Below are 18,365 nucleotides of genomic sequence, written 5' to 3' on the forward strand. Positions count from 1 at the left end.
TGTAAGTGACAGAAAAATTTAACTGAATTTTATAAGACACAGCTTGCTACAGCTGAGAGGTCTCTTATATGTCAATTTGTCAAATCCACTCATTTGTATGAAAAAACTGAGCAGAGTAGGGGAGTGACAGGCAACAAAGAGAGCACACGGTGTGTGGCTCCAGAGTAGGCCTGGAGGCCCGGGGATCTTCTGTCTGCAACAGGAAATGGTCTTCAGGTAGATGTGTGATGCTTTGCTCAGTCTGCAGCTTCCAGACATCACAGGAGCCTTGATGATCAAAACAACATCCAGCTACAGTTAGTGGAAAGACGCTGTGGAAAGATTCCTATTAAGTAATGTCTTCCAATTAACCTCCAGTTAATCAGGAAATACTGTTAACTAGAAGCTAAGCATTCAAGCTAACTAATTAATATAATTTGAAATGATTGAGGGCAAGTCTATTCTACTTAATGCTATTTCTGGTTGAAGTCCAAATGATGGAACAACATGTATTGTTTTCTCTTTCACTATAAAAGCAGTTAATTTCCATGCTAGAAAGTTTGGAAAATATAAAAAAGCACAAACACACACACCAAGAAAAAAAATATCAACCCAAATCCCACCACACAGGGATGGATGCTTTTAAAAGTGACATCATTCTGGGTGTCAATGCACCAAAATTGTCAAATATATTTGTATTTCTGTTTTCAAATTTTAGATTGCAAGTTCTTAGAACAGTGTTTCTCAGGCTTTGACTACTTGGCCCCCTTTCAGATAAGCCACACAGATCGATCCCTTAATGCTATTTGAAAATTTAAAACAAAAATTATGACTGATGACTTATTCAACCTTCAGGATATTGACTATAGCTTTATAAACAACACACCCTCTCCTGACATTCGCTCAGCAGACAGATCTACACAAGTGAGTGCAAGTGCATACGTGTGTCCCCCTTCCCCCATCACACATGAGTTCAGGGCTCGGGATTGAGGCAGGAGATAGACGGGCCCCAGGCTGAGCAGCTCCAAACAGTCTCCCCCTGACACTTCAGAACAAGAGGTACCAACAGAGCCCTGCTTGAATAAAAGATAAGCTGATCACATTTTTTCTTGTTCTTGTGGTCAAGGAGATATCCCAGACCACATGTGAGCAGAAAAGATACTCAGGGGTCAAAGGAAGGAGGGGGGTGCCAGCCCATAATATGTCCTGCCAACCTCCCAGAAACCCTCACACTAGAAAATTCAACCCTCACACTAGAAAATTCATCTTGGCTGAAAGATGTGCATGCACATTGGAGAGGGCCCTGAGTCAGACCAAATATGGACATGAGCAAGATGACTGGCTGACAGGACCTGGAAAATTCCCCCATATAAGAGAGCTAAGCCACTCCTATTGGGCGAAAAACTCTGAGTCCACCTGTGGATTCTTCCACATGTATGTCACTTCTAATAAACGCTTTACCTGCTTCACAATCTTTGTCTCTTTGCTGAACTCTTTTTTCAAAGCAAACAAGGACTGAGGTCCTGCTTCCAGCTGCTGTACCCCACAGCCCCCTGAGACCAAGATCATTCAAGCAACCTCCTAGGACATAAGGCCCAGGGAGGCGAGGTGATGGGACTATCTCCTGCGATTCTTACCCAATATCCTCCCAAAATTTATAGATTGAATATGTGAAGAATGCTGTTTCACTTAGACCATATTTGAAATTAACTGCTAGCTCTCCTGAGCTGGTAATTACTTACATTCATTGACATAAACGTTTTTGTTCTCATAAATGTGTCAAACGTTCCCCTTGCTACCATGTTTTACACTCTCATAAAGTTTTAGGACCAGACAGGCTCTTAGTAATCACCGTATCCAAACTCTTCATTCAACTAATAAAGACTTTTAAAAGTCAGATTGCAAAACCAGAGGCCATGCAGTTTGTTGCATTGGAATCTGGACCCCTCCCCCATAGTCTGGCACAATTTCATGACCTCACACAGCTTCTGAAATACTGCTGTGTAAGCTCTTTCTCAGAATACAGTCTGAGAGTTAAACTTAGTCCTCAGTACCAAGAATTGCAAATGCGTAGCATCTGAGTCAACGCATTTTCACTGCACACACTGAACTGAACCTAGCATATCTGGGCCACATGCTGCATGTGAAACAGAAAAAACACACCACCACCACAAGAAAACCTAGTGCAAATAACCCAGAGCTTGGCACACAGTAAATGCTCAAAAGATATTTTGGGAAAGGAGGAGGAGAGGGAGAGAGAGGAAAAGAGAAGAAAGAGATGCTCTTTCCAAAGCTGCTTGCAGCTGTATTCTGACTGGCACAGGAAGGGTGCAAAATTCCTCCAGGGGAATGAGATGCTCTTTAGGGCAAGAAAACATCTTAATGAGTTTCTCCTTTTTTCATTCGATTTTTTGTTTGCAAAAGGTGAGGCCTAATGGGCAAGGAGTGAAACAAAAGGAGTGAGATAAAGAAAGCTAAATTGTTCCACATAAAAAAAGTAAAGGGAGTGTGGGAGTTCTCTTTTGGCTGCTAGAAAAAAAGGAGGAGGAAAAAAAGGAAATTTTGAGGACACTAAAAAGAACTTTGGGGAAGGAAGTGGATAGAGACCTGTCAGGTGACCAGAACCTCAGAAGGACTTGCATTCAGGTGCTTCCTGTACTGCAATCCTGTGATTTCACAAACCTCAGTAACAACTGCTACTCACAAGTCCCTGGCAATAGGGACAGGCTGGGGAACAAGGTAAGGGATGTCCAAGGCAAGGATGCAGAGGAGGTACAGAGAAAGGGGGGATGGCGGTCACCAGATGAGATATTGACTGGGGGGGTGCTGAAAACACAACAGCAGCATGGCCATGAGGCAAGAGGCGACCAGGAGCAAGCAGACCTCCTAGAAATCACTGGAAGGCAGGGGACATCTCCTGGTTTTTCTTCAATGTGTAGGATGGGGGCTCAAGCCATTCTCTCTTCCTATTGAAGGAAGATGTGACTCCAAACTGATGCAGCAGATCAGGGTGGGAACTGGGACAGTGTATTTCTGACATGCTGCCGGGACTGCTGATGCTGCTGGACCAGGGACCATACTTTGAGTAGCGAGACCAGCATCCAGGAGGCTTCTGCGCCCACCAGGGAGTTTCCTGCAGGGTGGTCTCTTACCTCATACTCCTCCTTGAACCCGTAGCCCTGGCCCCTCTTCATCTGCGTGATGTGCTGGAGCAGGTCAGCCACCCGGATGGCAGGCTGGAACTGGTCCCGGGGATAGCTCATCTCCACGGGGTCGCAGGCTCGGTAGGGGTGAGTCTGGATCGTGAGGGTGGGCTGCGCCAGCTCCCCGCGGCTGCCATCTGCTTCAAAGAGAAGGAGCAGAACAGGCCATCACCTATAGGAGCTTTGTCCTCTGTCCTCTGTCCCTCCCCCAGCTTGACATGGGGAGGACCGAGGGAGCTAACTCAGGACGGCTGATCAGGGAACTTCAGAAAGAACAGAGATAGTGGTTTCCCTGGCCTGGCTGTAGTGGCGGGTTTAAGAAAATAAACAACCAACCAACCAGTGACACAATAACCTGCGGTCTATTTCTACTTCAAGGGTGCATCTTTAGGGAGTAAAGCCAAGCTTCCGAGCTGGCTGTCAGCTCTGTCCGTCCTCCAGACTTGTCAGGGTGGTCGTGGCCAATCCAGGCCAGTCCAGAACCAGTGAGAAGCCGGCAGGCTGGATACTGGGAGCACCCTCCTGCAGCCTGCCTGGAATGTCTTGGTGGTCCCTGGAGATCAGAGCTACTTGTCTGCTTCTGGTCCATTTGACTGTATCCTTGCGACCTGGTTTCTCTACCAGTTTGTTGCCTTCAGGTTGTAACCTGGGAGGAACTGGAGCCAGTCTTGGATCCACAGTAAAAAGCAGGGACCCTCACCCTCTCAGCTGCTCTCTCCAGCTATGGCATCTGCAGTGTGATCATTTTCTGCCTACTGTCTGATTTCCCCAGCAAGTAACACTCTTAATCCAGGAGTGATGCTGTACCTACCTCACAAGTAGAGAGGCCTGAACCTCCTCCTTCAGCTACTTCTCCCAGGCCCGGGCCGTATACCTGATCTCCTTCATCACCTCTCCTTGGCATAAGATCTATAATCTCCCCTGCTAACAATCTTTAGACACACTGAATTGAGTTCACTGCCCTGTATTAGCTGGGCCACCCTCAAAACTGATGCCTGTTGAGGGTGGAATTTGAATTCTTCTGCTCCCCTTGTACCAGTAAAACCATATTCTTACCCTCTGAACTCCCTGCCAGCCACACACCGTCAATCTTCTAGGGCCAGTGCATCTCATCCAGAACCATTCAGGCTTGGTCTCTCCTCCCAGAGACGTGGACAGTCTATGCCCTAGACCGCTGTGTTTGTGGTGTGCATGATGAGGACTGCCAGATTTAATGTGTCTCACCCAGATGTTTTCAGACACTGCAAGGCACCAAGGCAGACCCCACGAGGTCTATGCCACACTCATTTCCTGGGAGGTTTAGCATGTATTTCCTCATTTTCTGCAACCTGTCTTTTCAGAATGCATCTTTCAGTTTGTCTCGATGTCACAATAATCCATCAAACACTGATTCTGTAAAAGTGAACTTTCCTCCTATGCGTTGCCATGAGCAAAGCTGTTCCTTGTAAGGAAATGATTGCCAACAGAAGGATCTAGAACTTACAGGTTTATGCACCAGGAAGATGTAAATGTAAGCACATGACGTAAGAAGTTGAGATGTAAGCACATGTTTCCTGGCAAGCATGAGGAAAATACAGCTTATTTTTCTCCTCTGATGTGAGGTCATAGGTAACTCATCTGCACTGGCACTGCTTCAACACAGAGCTGGCAAATGTGGGCACTGTGTCCCTTCTCCATCACACCCTTGTGATTGGGAGTTAAGGTTTACTGAGACTTCACCCTGTGCCAGGGACTCTGGCAGGCACTGGAAATGCTCGGAAGACAGGTTTCACCCTTGACAGTCTAGTACAGCGGTCCCCAAGCTCTTTGGCACGAGGGACTAGTTTTGTGGAAGACAAATTTTCCACGGATCCAGGGTAGAAGATGGATTTGGGCTGATTCAATTGCATTACATTTATTATGGCCCAGCTGATCTGACAGGAGGTGGAGCTCAGGTGGTAATGAGAGTGATGGGGAGCGGCTGTAAATAGAGAGGAAGCTTCATTCACTCGATGGCTGCTCACCCCTGCTGTACAGCCCAGGTCCTAACAGGCCATGAACTGGTACCAATCTGTGGCCCAGGGGTTTGGAACCCCTGTAAGGTGGACAGACAAGGAGACCCAGTGGAAGCACGAGAAGAGAAGTGGGAAAAGCCAAGCACATCTATGTAAGAGCAAGGAGGCTGGGATGGAGCAGAAGTGGAGGGTGGCGAGGTGATGGGGGCAAAGTTGTAAGAGATGGTGTGAGGTAGGCCTAGAGAGGTGTGAATGTCTACGAACCTTCAAGCCAGTAGGAAGGATTTTAAGAAGATGCCTTCTTTTTAAAGACACATTATGTCTTGTAGCTCAGTGATAAAGAATCAGGCTGTCAATGCAGGAGACATAAGAGATGTGAGTTCAATCCCTGGGTTGGGAAGATCCCCTGGAGGAGGGCATGGCAGCCCACTCCAGGATTCTGGCCTGGAGAATCCCCATGGACAGAGAAGTTTGGCGGGCTATAGTCCACAGGGTTGCAAAGAGTCGGACATGATGGAAGTGCCTTAGCACACATGCCTTGTTGGTATCCCAGCTGCCATGGATATGTGGCATCCTTCTGGTGAATATCACCCATGGGGCTGGAGAAGAAAGGAACACTTGGGTTTGCTTCTCCAGATGCTGTACTTCATGGTTTTCCAGGACAGGATGAATCAGAGTCAGCGCCTGGAGCCCTGGGAGTGTCTCCTACCTAAGCCACCATCATATACGGGGACAGATATCTTCAGAGACCCATGGGCCTGAGCGGCCTGGGAGACCAGCTGCCTGGCAGAGATAGGCTTCTTAGGATCAAGCACCTGATGAGTTTTGTGAGATGCCAAGTGTTTCCAAAACCAAACAGCTACCAATATGGATGTTTTCCTCTAAACACATTGCTAGACAGACTGTAAACTCAGTGTCAGCAAAACCAACGCTGGAATGGAAAATAAACATGTCTGAAATTTAGCAACTTGTATTGCTGTAACATTTGTAATAATGTCAGTGCTGGTGCTAATGATGCTGTGAAGACTCGGAACCAAGGGACTTTCAAGGTTTATTAATTCAACTAGTTGGACTCCCTTTTCCAATGTATCTTACTTCACCTATTCCCTTATTAACCTCTGATAATGCAGAAGTGATGCCTTTTATCACACCCCATTTCACCAGACGCACTATACTTAATTTTCCATCATTAGGTTTAATGAAAACCCAATTTCACAACTCACTTCTCTCAGGAACCTACAAGTAACGCTACGTTTTTATCAGCCCCAATTAAAAAGCGTTATGATGTTCCTATTCGAGAGGGAGCCTTAAAACTAATGTGTGATTCTGTTGCTAATTCAACAAGGGCGCTGGAATCCACATGCTGCTCATAAAATGTAACTCGAACCAGCTGGCCCAGGGAGAGAACAGTTTTCATTTTTCTCCTCATCAGACCCTTTCATGGCATTTCAACTTCTCATTTATGGATCTTGCATGTTTATTTATCACATAATAATATTTTGGATTTCTTCTGTACTTTTTTCTATAGCTGTTGTCTAGGGCTTGAATTCCCTCCCCACCCCCGACCACCTCAACGAGTCTTGCTGCTGCCTATGAGGCACTTGCATGGCGAGCAGAGTGCTTATGGTGACGTGTATGAGCTGCCAGGTTACCATGCTCCCTCTGATTTCCTCTTTCCTGTCTCTTCTTCCTTGGGAACCTTCTCTTTCTTTTTTATTCTCCTGCTTCCAGTCATTACAGATCTTCCACTAATGTCAGCTACATATTTCTAATCACTTGCTAGGAATAGCCACTCCAACCAGCTAACAAATATGAACTGAGTACCTACATTGTACAAAGCGCAGTGTGAGATACAAGTACAGACAGGAGGGTGGAGGAAAGCGTGTTCAGAGGAAGAGGAGTTGCCACTTGTAGGAGAGAAGGTGCGTAAACACTTCTGACAAAAGTGAGAGGGGATGGGCTCTGGGAGGTGGTAGGTAACATGCTCCAGAGTCAGGCTCCGTGGAAACATTCCTCAAGCTTTAAGCAGCACATCCATTTCTGTGGATTTTGCTGTCACTGTGTACAGCCTGTATCAGCTCTGTCCATTTCCATGGTGAAGGAGATAGTCTGTATCTCTGCTGTGCAATATGGTAGCCACTTATCAAATGTGACTACTGTGCATGGGAAATGCGGCTAATGTGATGGGCAAACTGTATTTCACATTTTGCTTAATTTCAATTCACTTAAATTTAAAATCCCACATGTGGCTTATAGCTCCTGGACTGGGAACCGCAGATGTAGAGAAAGATACAGGGAGAGGGAGAACATTCTGGAGTTACATAGAAGGGTAAAGAGGTCCAGTGGAAATACAGCATGGGCCACGTATGTAATTTAAATTGCTTTCCTTATAGCAACATTAAATAAGGTAAAAAAAACAAACAACAAGTGAAATGAATTTCAGTAAGAAATTTTGTTGAATCCAATGCATCAAAATGACATTTCAATGCAAAACTGGTATAAAATTATTAATGATATATTTGACATTCTTTACTCATACTAAGGCTTTGAAATCCAAAGTGTATCTTATAAAGCATTTCAACTCAGCCGTATTTCTAGTGCTCAACAACACATATGGTCAGTGGCCACAGTACCGGGCAGGGCGGGTATACACAGACATCCAGAGGCAAATCAAGTTCCAAAGAGAGATGACTTAGAGCTAGAGTGAACTCCAAAAGGCACCTACCCATACGGCTCTAGCAGAGCACTGTCCAGCGGAACGGCGTATAAGGATGGACGTGCTCTACATCTGCACGTTCAATACGGCAGCCACTTCCTGCATTGGTAGATGGCTTCTTCACCACTCGTCGTGCCACCTAGGAAGCCCCTATGACTAGCACGCACTTCAAATATGGCTAATGTGACTGAAGATCTGAATTTTTAACTTAATTTCAATTAATTTAAATGTAAATAGCCACCTGTGGCCAGGGGCAACTTCATTGAATAGTGCGTATCTACATAGTTATGCTTTCAAAATTTTTCTTTAAATCAACTTTGAATCAATTTTACTTTATCTCATTATGAATGATAGTGAAATATAAAATCATAGGCATAATATGCTACTTTTGACTTAAACTAGGATAGGGGCTTCCTTTGTGGCTCAGCTGGTAAAGAATCTGCCTGCAATGCAGGAGACCCAGGTTCGATCCCTGGGTCGGGGAGATCCCCTGAAGAAGGGAATGGCAACCTACTCTAGTATTCTTGCCTGGAGAATTCCAGGGACTGTATAGTCCATGGGGTTGCAAAGAGTTGGACATGACTGAGAGACTTTCAATTCACTTCACTTCAAGTGACTAAACAGGATAGGTGTGTATAGATTTGTGACCTTTGAGAAAGTGTTATGTTCACACCACACCCCCATCTCATATCTCCCTCAGGAATGTGTTCTTACCCAATGTAATGGCAGACAGAATTACCTTGTCTCCCAGTCTTAAATCTGACCAACTGTCCAGGGTTGAACTTGTAAAACTAATAGTAAATGCAGTGCTACCTCACTGTGCCACATTCTAAAGAGCTGAAACGGTCATAATATAGTTGGCAATTGACACTTCTATACTTTGTTATTGAGGTAACATTGGCTCAAAGGACAGAAACGTTTCATCTTTTCCCATTTTCTTTCCTGGGCTCAGAGAATCTAGTAAGCCAATACAGGGATCATGCATCTCCAAGTCCTTCCTCTTCCTCAGTCCCTTTTATTGGCAAAGACAAAAGAAGGTGGGACTTCCCTGATGGTTCAGTGGTTAAGAATCTGCCTTGCAAAGGCAGGGATGCAGGATTGATCCCTGGTTGGGGAGCTAACATCCCGCATGGCTTAAGACCTGGTACAGCCAAAAAAAAATACAGACAAAAGAGGGTAGATAAACACCTCTGTACCCCGGAATGCAAGTTCAGTATTAAGAAAAAAAAAAAAAAAAAGCTGTCATGGGAAGAGTCATGGGAACGTGCTTCTGGATTCCTTTGCTTAAAGAAATCAATCTTTCTCTTTGTGGGGAGAGGATGAATTTCTTCTTCCATAGCTCTCATGAGATGGAAGGATGGTGGAAGACACATCACACAGAAGAGGGAACTGTGGACATGCATTACTTATTCTGCTTCAGCCACAAGAAGAGGATTCCGATCGGCTGAACAGCAAAAGCGACAGTAAGAACCTGCCATCTCTGCTTATTTGCAAACACCGGTCCTGGAGAGACCGCTTCTTCAGAGTTAAGAAAACAGAAACAAAACAGCACGGAGTCTTAGAAAAACCCACGATGTGAAAAAGAAGAAAAATAACACTCTGGATGCTGAGAAAAATAACGTTTTCAAGAGAAAAGAGTACTCTGTGGTGACTACTGACTCAACAGTCATCCCCCAAACTCTTCCTTTCTGGCAGAACTCCCAAATAAGCTCGGGTGCCCACACATTTTCCATGTGACTCAGAGGAGGATGGCCCTATTCCAAGACCTAGGGGCAAATCCTGATTTCCTCAAGCCATTTGGGTGTTTCTATCATCTCTGCTGACTCTCGAACATTTTCAGTGAGCTAGGAGGGATGTTTTATTAGGGGAATTCTACTTTCTTCTAGGGAAGATTTCCTTGCTTCTAAGAAGGATACCCCAGCAACTTCCGTCTCCTACTGGATACTACCATGTGTGGGCTTGATGCTTGGAACTGCTAAAGCAATCTTACCTCCTAGAGGGGATCCAGGCTGAGGACAGTGCCAATATGAGATGGCAAAGTGGAGAACTTGAAAGGAATTGGAGCCTTAATGACATTCTTGTTCATATCATTCCACCAAGCCATGGAACCTCCTCTAAGTCCTGACTTCCTCTTTTGTAAGATAGTACATTAACCTACTGTTTAAGCCCATTTGGTTTTTTTCTGTAACTTACACAATAGAAAATAGAAAGGCATTTGAGTTGGTATGGAATTCAAGAAAACATGGAACAATAAAGGTAGTTAAAGATTAACTATGAGGACAGATGTTTCAAAATATGGATCGAGCAAGGCAAAGAAAGATGAAACCAAAACGTATTAACAAAACCAGAAAGGACACTGGAATCTGTATTGAGAATAAGCAACAGGCAGACACTGGGAAGAATTAGAGAACTTTGCAGTGAATATACAAGGGAATGAGAACAGCAAGACTCCTATTTTCCTGGTATCTATCATCTGCTCATGTGTGTTCATGTGTGAAGACACCAAAAAGACATTTTCAGAGAAAAGAAAACAGACGCATAAAGACAGATAATTGCTGTTATCAAAGAAGAGAACAGAAGACATGAAATAGATGTGATAATAAAGGATACAATGTAAAAATAGCTCTTTGGCAGAATAAAAACCCCAAATTTTCAAATGTGAAGAGCTCTCCATTGTACTACTTAAAAATAGAACAAATCTCCTGATAATATTATTAAACATTATTGATGCGCAAAAATGCAGATAAACATCTAGGCTGGAAGAAAAGGCTATCTATAAAGAAAAAGAAAAAATGCTAACCATATTTTTTGTTGCCTAAATTTAAATGCCCAAAATCACTGGAATAAAATTGTTGAGGGAAAAATGCTGTGACTCCAAAATCATACACTGATAAAGTTGTTTTTCATTTATGAGGCTACAGAAAGATGTTCCCTGATGCACAAAGACTCAGGAATTATACTGGCTCTGATTCTTTTCTAGAGGTGTGGGGAGGTAAGGGGAAAAAAATCTTTTAGTTAAAAAAATAAAATAAAAAACGCATAAGATTGGAGGCAAACATGTTATAAAAGAACCAATTTGTTATACAACAAAATCAGTTAAACAGAGATATGAGTATGAAAACCAAAATAAATGTGAGTTGAAACAGAATGAACTGTAAAAAAGAATTCTTAAAGAGAAACGATGTAAAAACAGCTAAACTAAAAATACTGGATTAACTTCTGAAATGCTACTAAGGAAAACCAGGAAATGGTGACTGATGAATCACTAGAAAACGTATATATATTAACTTCTTTACCTTTTGCAGTGGACAGCCAATATATACTATTTTAATCTTGTTCTTAAGTGAAGGATCTAATTTTAAGCACGTGTTTGCATATCTGTGTCAATTGTGCGTGTGTGTGTGAACACCCTTAAGTTAAAGGTTTCAGTTAGTAGAATAAAAGGAAGCGTATATACCAGGGAGCTTTGCTCAATGTTACGTGGCAGTCTGGATGGGAGGGGAGTTTGTGGGAGAATGGATACCCGTATATGAATGGCTGAGTTACTTTGCTGTTTACCTGAAACTATTACAATACTGTTAATAAGCTATATGCCAATACAAAATAAAAACCAAACAATAAAAAGAAGGGTGTACAGCTTTCAGATAGAGACAACATACAAAGGAAGCTCTGGACCCAATCACACCAGTGTCTAGTCCCACATCTGTTCTCTGTGTGTGAGACAGCAACTGCCAATCTAGCAGTCAGCATACAAAATCTTGCAATATCACAGAAAATCTTCCTGTCCTGAAAAGCAAATGAGAACCACCCTATAGGACTGTTTTCACAATCCAAGACATGTTAATTCCCACAGAACAAAATAGCCTCCACTAAAGATGAATTCAAAGTGGAAAAATAAAATACAAAGAATGACAAGCCGTGTGAGGAAGCTTATCCCCACGAGAGAAAGTCAGCAGACATGATACACAAAGAGATATGCCTACCAAGAATTGAAAATAATAAAACTGTCTAAGAGACAATAAAATAAATACACTTAGACTGACTAAGGAGAAAATGGAAGGATCATGAACCACAGCTTAAGGCAACACATCATGGGAAAAAGATGGGTGGCTTTGCACAATACAAATCTAACTTCTAGAGATGAAAAATACAGTTAGTGAAAGTAGTAAGTAAATAAATATAAGAACAGATGTTAATGGGACATAATGGAAGTTAAGGACACAACAGAGAAGCTGAAGAAATATAAAAAGTGGCTCTTTCCTTTGAAAACACCGAAAATTAGACAAGCCTCTGCCAAAAATGATTAAGCAAAAACGACACACATAAACCACTTTACAATCATCAGAAATGGGTGGAACACTTTTATCACACACTTGGTCTGGCAAGTGAGTAAATGCCTAGGAAAACCATGCAATACATCTGAAGACTCTGATGAGCCTGGCCAGGGTCTGAGGTTACCTACTGGTCCTTTACCAGAGCACCAGCTTTTTCTTAACAGAAAGCTTTATTTTGGGATAACTGTAGCTTCACATGCGGTTGTAAGAAATAACTTAGTGAGGTCCCTTATACCCTCCACTCAGTCTTCCCCAGTGTTACTGTCCTACATAACTGACACGCAGCATCGTGATCAGGACATTGACATGAATACACTCCACTGACCTTACTCAGATTTCCCAATTCTACATGAACTTGTGCATGTATGTTTATAGTTGAATGTAATTTAGTCACAGGTATTGATTCCCGTGGTGGCAGAGCCAAGATGCAGAAGCACTTCCAGCCCAAGGATCCCTCACATGACCAAACACTGGCCTCTGAGTTTCTCTCGTCTCTAGGCTGAGGGCTGACTCCTGGACGCAGGGTGACCGTTGCAGCAAAGTGTCTCTCGGTGATACCCTGTGATCTATGAGAGCCCCACAAGCTGGGGCTCCATCTTTCCTGATGCTCCTCCAGTCCAGGGGTCCACAGGGTTTCCATGCATGGTCATGCACTCTGTGCACTGCTTGATTTTAGGCAGAGCCATTCAAGTACTAGCCTTGTTCTTATGACTGCTGCTGAAGCTAAGCTCCAAAACTTTGACCACTTGATGCCAAGAGCTGACCCATGGGAAAAGACCCTGATGCTGGGAAAGACTGAGGGCAGGAGGAGAAGGGGATGACAGAGGGTGAGACGGTTGGATGGCATCACTGATTCAATGGACATGAGTTTGAGCAAATTCCAGGAGATGGTGGACAGGGAAGCCTGGCGTGCTGCAGCCCATGGGGTTGTAAAGAGTTGGGCAGGACTTAGCAACTGAACAAAAACGACAACAATCAGTCTTTAGCTGTTCAAGTGATCAGTGGCGGGGATCATTATTTTTACTTTGGGTAAATCATAGAATGAAAAGGTTCACCCATGTGGTCTCTGGGGAAAGAATAAGTGAATTATTAGTCTGTGGCTTAGGGACCTAAGAGCTGAGCCAGAGTTAGGAAGGGAGACCTCTGTTTAGAGTCTCTCCTGTGGGTCAGGAGTGAACTGGACCCTCAGGAGGGGTTTTGTACGTGTGTGCACATGTGCGCGTGTGTGTATGTGTGTATGCACGTGAGCAAGACTCAGCAAACACATGAGTGTCCCCTCACCTCTGCTCCAGTCAGAGGGAAATTTTTTTTTTTAATCTGTTTTATAAAACTTATTTCTAGGTATGGTTGTGTTTGAAGAAAGGATTTCACTATTAAAAAGAAACTATGAAAGTCATTCTTTTTTTCCCCCCATTTTGTCACAATTGCATGAAAATCAGTGGGAAAACGTCAAAACAGCAAAAGTGCTGATATCAGCCAGGGTTCACAGAGTAGGTTTTATTAACTTAATTCAAACAAAAATGCAGATTACTTGCTGTGCCAGAAGCACAAGACCTGTAGCAACAAGAAGATGCTTTTTGGTCTTAACTGCTCAGTGAGCAAACTAGGATATGAGAGGAACACCGCCGTGGGGCTGTGTGGGGTCTTGCAAATGTCCTGCCGAACCACAAAGGAGAAAGGATGTCCCTCTGGACTTTTAATGTGTTTCAGCTCATTGGAAACACAAACTCTTTTTCCATCATACCTAAAGAGAAAGTTGCTCAGTCATGTCCGACTCTGTGACCCCATGGACTAGAATAGTCCATGACATTCTCCAGACCAGAATACTGGAGTGGTAATTGGGATCTTCCCAAACCAGGGACTGAACCCAGGTCTCCTGCATTGCGAGTGGATTCTTTACCAGTTGAGCCACCAGGGAAGCCCAAGAATACTGGAGTGGGTAGCCTATCTCTTCTTCAGTGGATCTTCCTGACTCAGGAATTTAACCAGGGTTTCCTGCATTGCAAGTGGATTCTTTACCAGCTGAGCTTACCAGGGAAGCCCAAGTCCAGTGTTTAATCACTGCATATTCACCATCCACTTTTACTTTCAGAGGCACTTAAGTTTTGGTATATGTGCCTAAAAAACCTTTGTAAACAGATGATACAGCATGGTACACATTTGGCTGATAAGGAATGGCTTCCTGTGAAGTGTACACTTAGCAGAAGAGAACGAAGTATGTTAAGGAGAAAATGTGCGTTCCCTCAGTGTTGAAAGATTATCACCATTGTGAGGTTATTTAATACCATCAGCAGAAAGTTCTGTATATGGTTGGTCATGTCAATATATAATAGATAGAATATTCCGAAGAACATAGAACATGTCCTGCTTAGTAAGTTACTTGAAGCAGAAATAATAAAGAAAAGTAAATTGTATGGTTTTGATACTATTGCAAGCAGGAAAGAGGGATTTTGCAGTGGCTATTGAGAGAGGTTCATACAGGGGGGATGACAGACTGTGTAGGGGAAGGGTGAGTTTATCTAAGGCTGAAGGCTGCAGCATTGCTGTGACTCCAGCTTGGGTGGGACACGATGGTGTTTCTCTCTAGCTCGAGAGTTGTGCTCACACTAAACAGCTGAACATTTTGTGTTCTGTATCTTTCCTTGCATTCCAACACCCTCATCTTCACAGGAAGGTGTTTGATGGAGAAAAAAAAGGTAAATAATGCATCACACTGAAAACATCGGCTTGTCTTATTTCCTCTCTTTCATTCATCAAAATCATCATAAGACAAAGGTATGCAAAATACTTGCCGAGTAATACTTAGCCAAACTAGAAAAACTCAGTTTTGTCAGGTTTTACAATCTTCAGCCTGACAGGTGACTCTGTCTTTTGTTGACGTATAACAAAGAGAAAATGAAATGACTAAACTTGTCTGGGAGAGGAAACTTACATGTGCAACAGCTGTTTGAAACAAGTTTGCCATTATCCTGGGTGGAAAGGTGCCCGATTTCTCCATTTCAAACCATGCCCCTGGATCCTTAAGCAGTGTGTGTGGATATAATAAGGTACAGGGACAACTGAACACAAATAGAGGGGCAGCAGCACAGTTGTGGAGTTGCAAGACTCACCATCCTGGTTTTGCCACTAAATTGTCTTGCATAATGACTTTCACCTTTCTGGATCTTAGCTTTAAAATTATGCCGTTAAATTAGACCACTGCTTCCCAGATTTTAATATACATGCCAGAGAGTAAAGAATGCATATTCTAATTCAGTGATCCAAGAACTGCACTTGTAACAAGCTCCCCAGTGATGGTGATGCTGTTGGTTCATGGATCTGTGCTTTGAGTAGCGAGAGATTAGATGGTTTCTAAGGGAACTTCCAGTTAAGAAATATAATTGGTTCATTAATGGTCCTAGAGTTACTCAAAAAAGCAAGCACTGTCCTTTCTGCTTTTAGTGAACGAATGAAGTAGTACAGCTTAGTGTTGTTCAAAACCAACTAGACAAAAACATTCAAGCAACCAAAGCTGATGGCCTTTACTCTGGGAAGGACAGATATCTAACATTCTCATAAGAATAAAGCTGAGTGTGTACATCAAAGGTTAGCATGGCAGACGCTCAGTTGAATTATACAATCTGCTCACTGGAATGGGAATCTATTTTGTGTTATGTAGGGGATCTCAAATCTTGATGTTACCTAAGAGTCACTCAGGAAACATGTTAAATACAGACTTCTTCTTTAGACCCAAGGATTTAGTAGGTTTAGTTTGGGGTCAGTCATGTTTGGGAACTACATATGCAATCATTTAATGCAGGTTGGGCAGTGACTGATGTTACAAAGGGAAATTTTGACTCAATTCCTGATTAAAACATAGTAAAGAACATCAGTCCTACAAGCTTGCTGCTCACAAGCTTCTCCAGAATTCTAGTGGCTTCTTCTCATGGGAATAACAGTGTGCAGGTCACAAGGGAATCACTGTTACAGAGAAACTGCCTTGGAGTAGCAGCGCTCATCAGATGTCAAAGCTTTAAGGACTCCTTACAGTTGCAGTGAGAGGTCTTAACCACAGTTCCTATAGAAATACATCAGAAGAACCAAGGCTAAATCCTGGCTCTACTCCTTATGAACCAAAAAGTTTTTGGTAAATTCTTATAACATCTCACATGTTAAGTCATGTAATAATTATCTATTATGCGTGTGTACCTAGTCATTTATCTGTGTTCGACTCTTTGAGACCCTGTGGACTGTAGCCCGCCAGGCTCCTTTGTCCATGAGATTTTTCAGGCAAGAATACTGGAACGGGTTGCTATTTCCTTCTCTAGGGGATCTTCCCAACCCAGGGAGTGAACCTGCATCTCCTGCCTTAGCAGGTAGATTCTTTACCACTGAGCCACCTGGGAAGCTATTAATTATCACTACATTACAAACCACTCCCAAACTCAGCAACTTAAAACAACAAACACCTACTCATAGTTTCTGTTGGTCAGAAATCTGAGTGCAGATTTCATGGGTACCTCTGGCTCTAGGTCTTTGATGAAGGTGTATTCCAGCTGCCTGGTGTGACTATGGTTGCATCTGAAGACTCATCTGAGGGGAAGAATCTGATTTCAAGTTCACCCATGTGGTTGCAAGCAGATTCACTTTCTCATGGGTTACTGGAGTAAGGTCCTCAGTTCCATGCCCAGTGGATCTCTCTGTAGGGCAGCTCACAACCTGGCAGCTGATTTCCCACAGAGCAAGTGAGAGAGAGAAAGTGAGCAGACTAGGCTAGAAGGAAGCCCCAGTCTTTTTATAACCTAATCTTGAAAGTGACATGTCCATACTTTGTTACATTCTATTCATTAGAAGTCAGTCAGTAAAACAGTCTGTGTTCAATGGAAGGGATAATACCAGGATATATGAAAGCAGGCAGGAATCATTGCAGTCATTTGAGAGACTGCCACATACAAACCCCAACGTCACTCTACAGTGGTTTTGTGAGAGCCCAAGGAATCATGTCAGTACAAGAGCATTTACATGTGTTACAGCAATATACACATGTAAGTATACATATTATAACAATTTATTTCAAGGGGTCCAATCAAAATTCTCCAGCTACTTTTATTTAGCTTTCATTAACAGTCAGTTAATGAAAGTCCTTTAATTCATAAGTGGTTCTAAACTATTCTCTCTACACATTTCTCCAACACCTGGATACTTCAAGGGAAATAAATGATTTAATGTTCCTTATAACATAAATTGCCACTGACAACAATATTTAATCATTAAAGAGTTAACAGTGCACTCTGAATTGCATTACCCAGATAAAACATTCACTCCCTAAGTAAATGAATTAGCCACATAATTGACAGTCGATTCCAGTAATAAAATACTAATTAAGTGATTCTGCTAAGTAAAAAGTTCAATGCAATGAATTTGCTAAACAATGGTCTAACAAATTTTCACGCTAAATAAATGACTTGAAATGGTGACTAAATGCTCACCATGTGTGGGGTCAGTTGAAAAAGCAATGGTGCTTTTAGAAAACAATGACAGAAGTGACTGTGAAGCTAACCCCCTTAACGACATTACACTGGGCTCCTTGCCAAGCAGGGACCAAGCGAATATGTCTGACTGAGGTGGAGGTATGAGACTGGGGGGTGGGGAGGGGAGGAAAATCACCATGGTCACAGCATGAGTGACTAGGTTAAAAGAGAATTTGCAAAGTCCAGTATAGTCAGACTGGAGTCATAGCAGGAGTGAGAATGGGAAAGTGGAGGAAGGCTTCAATGCCAGACCTTATGGGCTAATGAAGGTCAGACTCAGCACCAGAGAGACTTGGAAAGCAGTGGCTTCATAGGTACAAGGATCCTTGTAGTCCTCTGGAAGCAGGTTGGATTAACTCATTTACCATGATGTCTTCTGAAAGATCTGGATTGAGGTAAGTCTATGGTTTTTGTGGGCCCCATTAGCTTGGACTTCCAACTTCTCTCCAACAAAGAACAGTATAGATTGCTCATCATTAAAACCTTGTTCTCTGGACCCTTTGTTGACAAAGGTCCGTATAGTCAAAGCTATGGTTTTCCCAGTAGTCATATATGGATGTGAGAGTTGCACCATAAAGAAGGTGAAGAACTGATGCTTTCCAATTGTGGTGCTGGAGAAGAGTCTTGGG

At 43.0% G+C, this 18,365-nt stretch overlaps 1 protein-coding gene across 12 annotated transcripts in view; it reads right to left on the reverse strand.

The window, feature by feature from the left end:
• The window catches only part of PTPRT (protein tyrosine phosphatase receptor type T), a 1,155,533-nt gene that overhangs the window by 92,464 nt on the left and 1,044,704 nt on the right, over positions 1-18,365 (reverse strand). For 8 of the 12 annotated variants that reach the window (XM_025001262.2, XM_025001258.2, XM_025001260.2 and 5 more), the window contains one exon: positions 3,132-3,322. In XM_025001262.2, coding sequence (XP_024857030.1) covers positions 3,132-3,322 — 191 coding nt within the window. The remainder of the gene's footprint in view (positions 1-3,131; positions 3,323-18,365) is intronic. The other 4 variants (XM_025001261.2, XM_059893057.1, XM_059893058.1 and 1 more) reach the window with 1 other exon arrangement.

This window comes from Bos taurus, chromosome 13 (assembly GCF_002263795.3).
Source record: "Bos taurus isolate L1 Dominette 01449 registration number 42190680 breed Hereford chromosome 13, ARS-UCD2.0, whole genome shotgun sequence".
In the NCBI taxonomy this organism is placed as follows: domain Eukaryota; kingdom Metazoa; phylum Chordata; class Mammalia; order Artiodactyla; family Bovidae; genus Bos; species Bos taurus.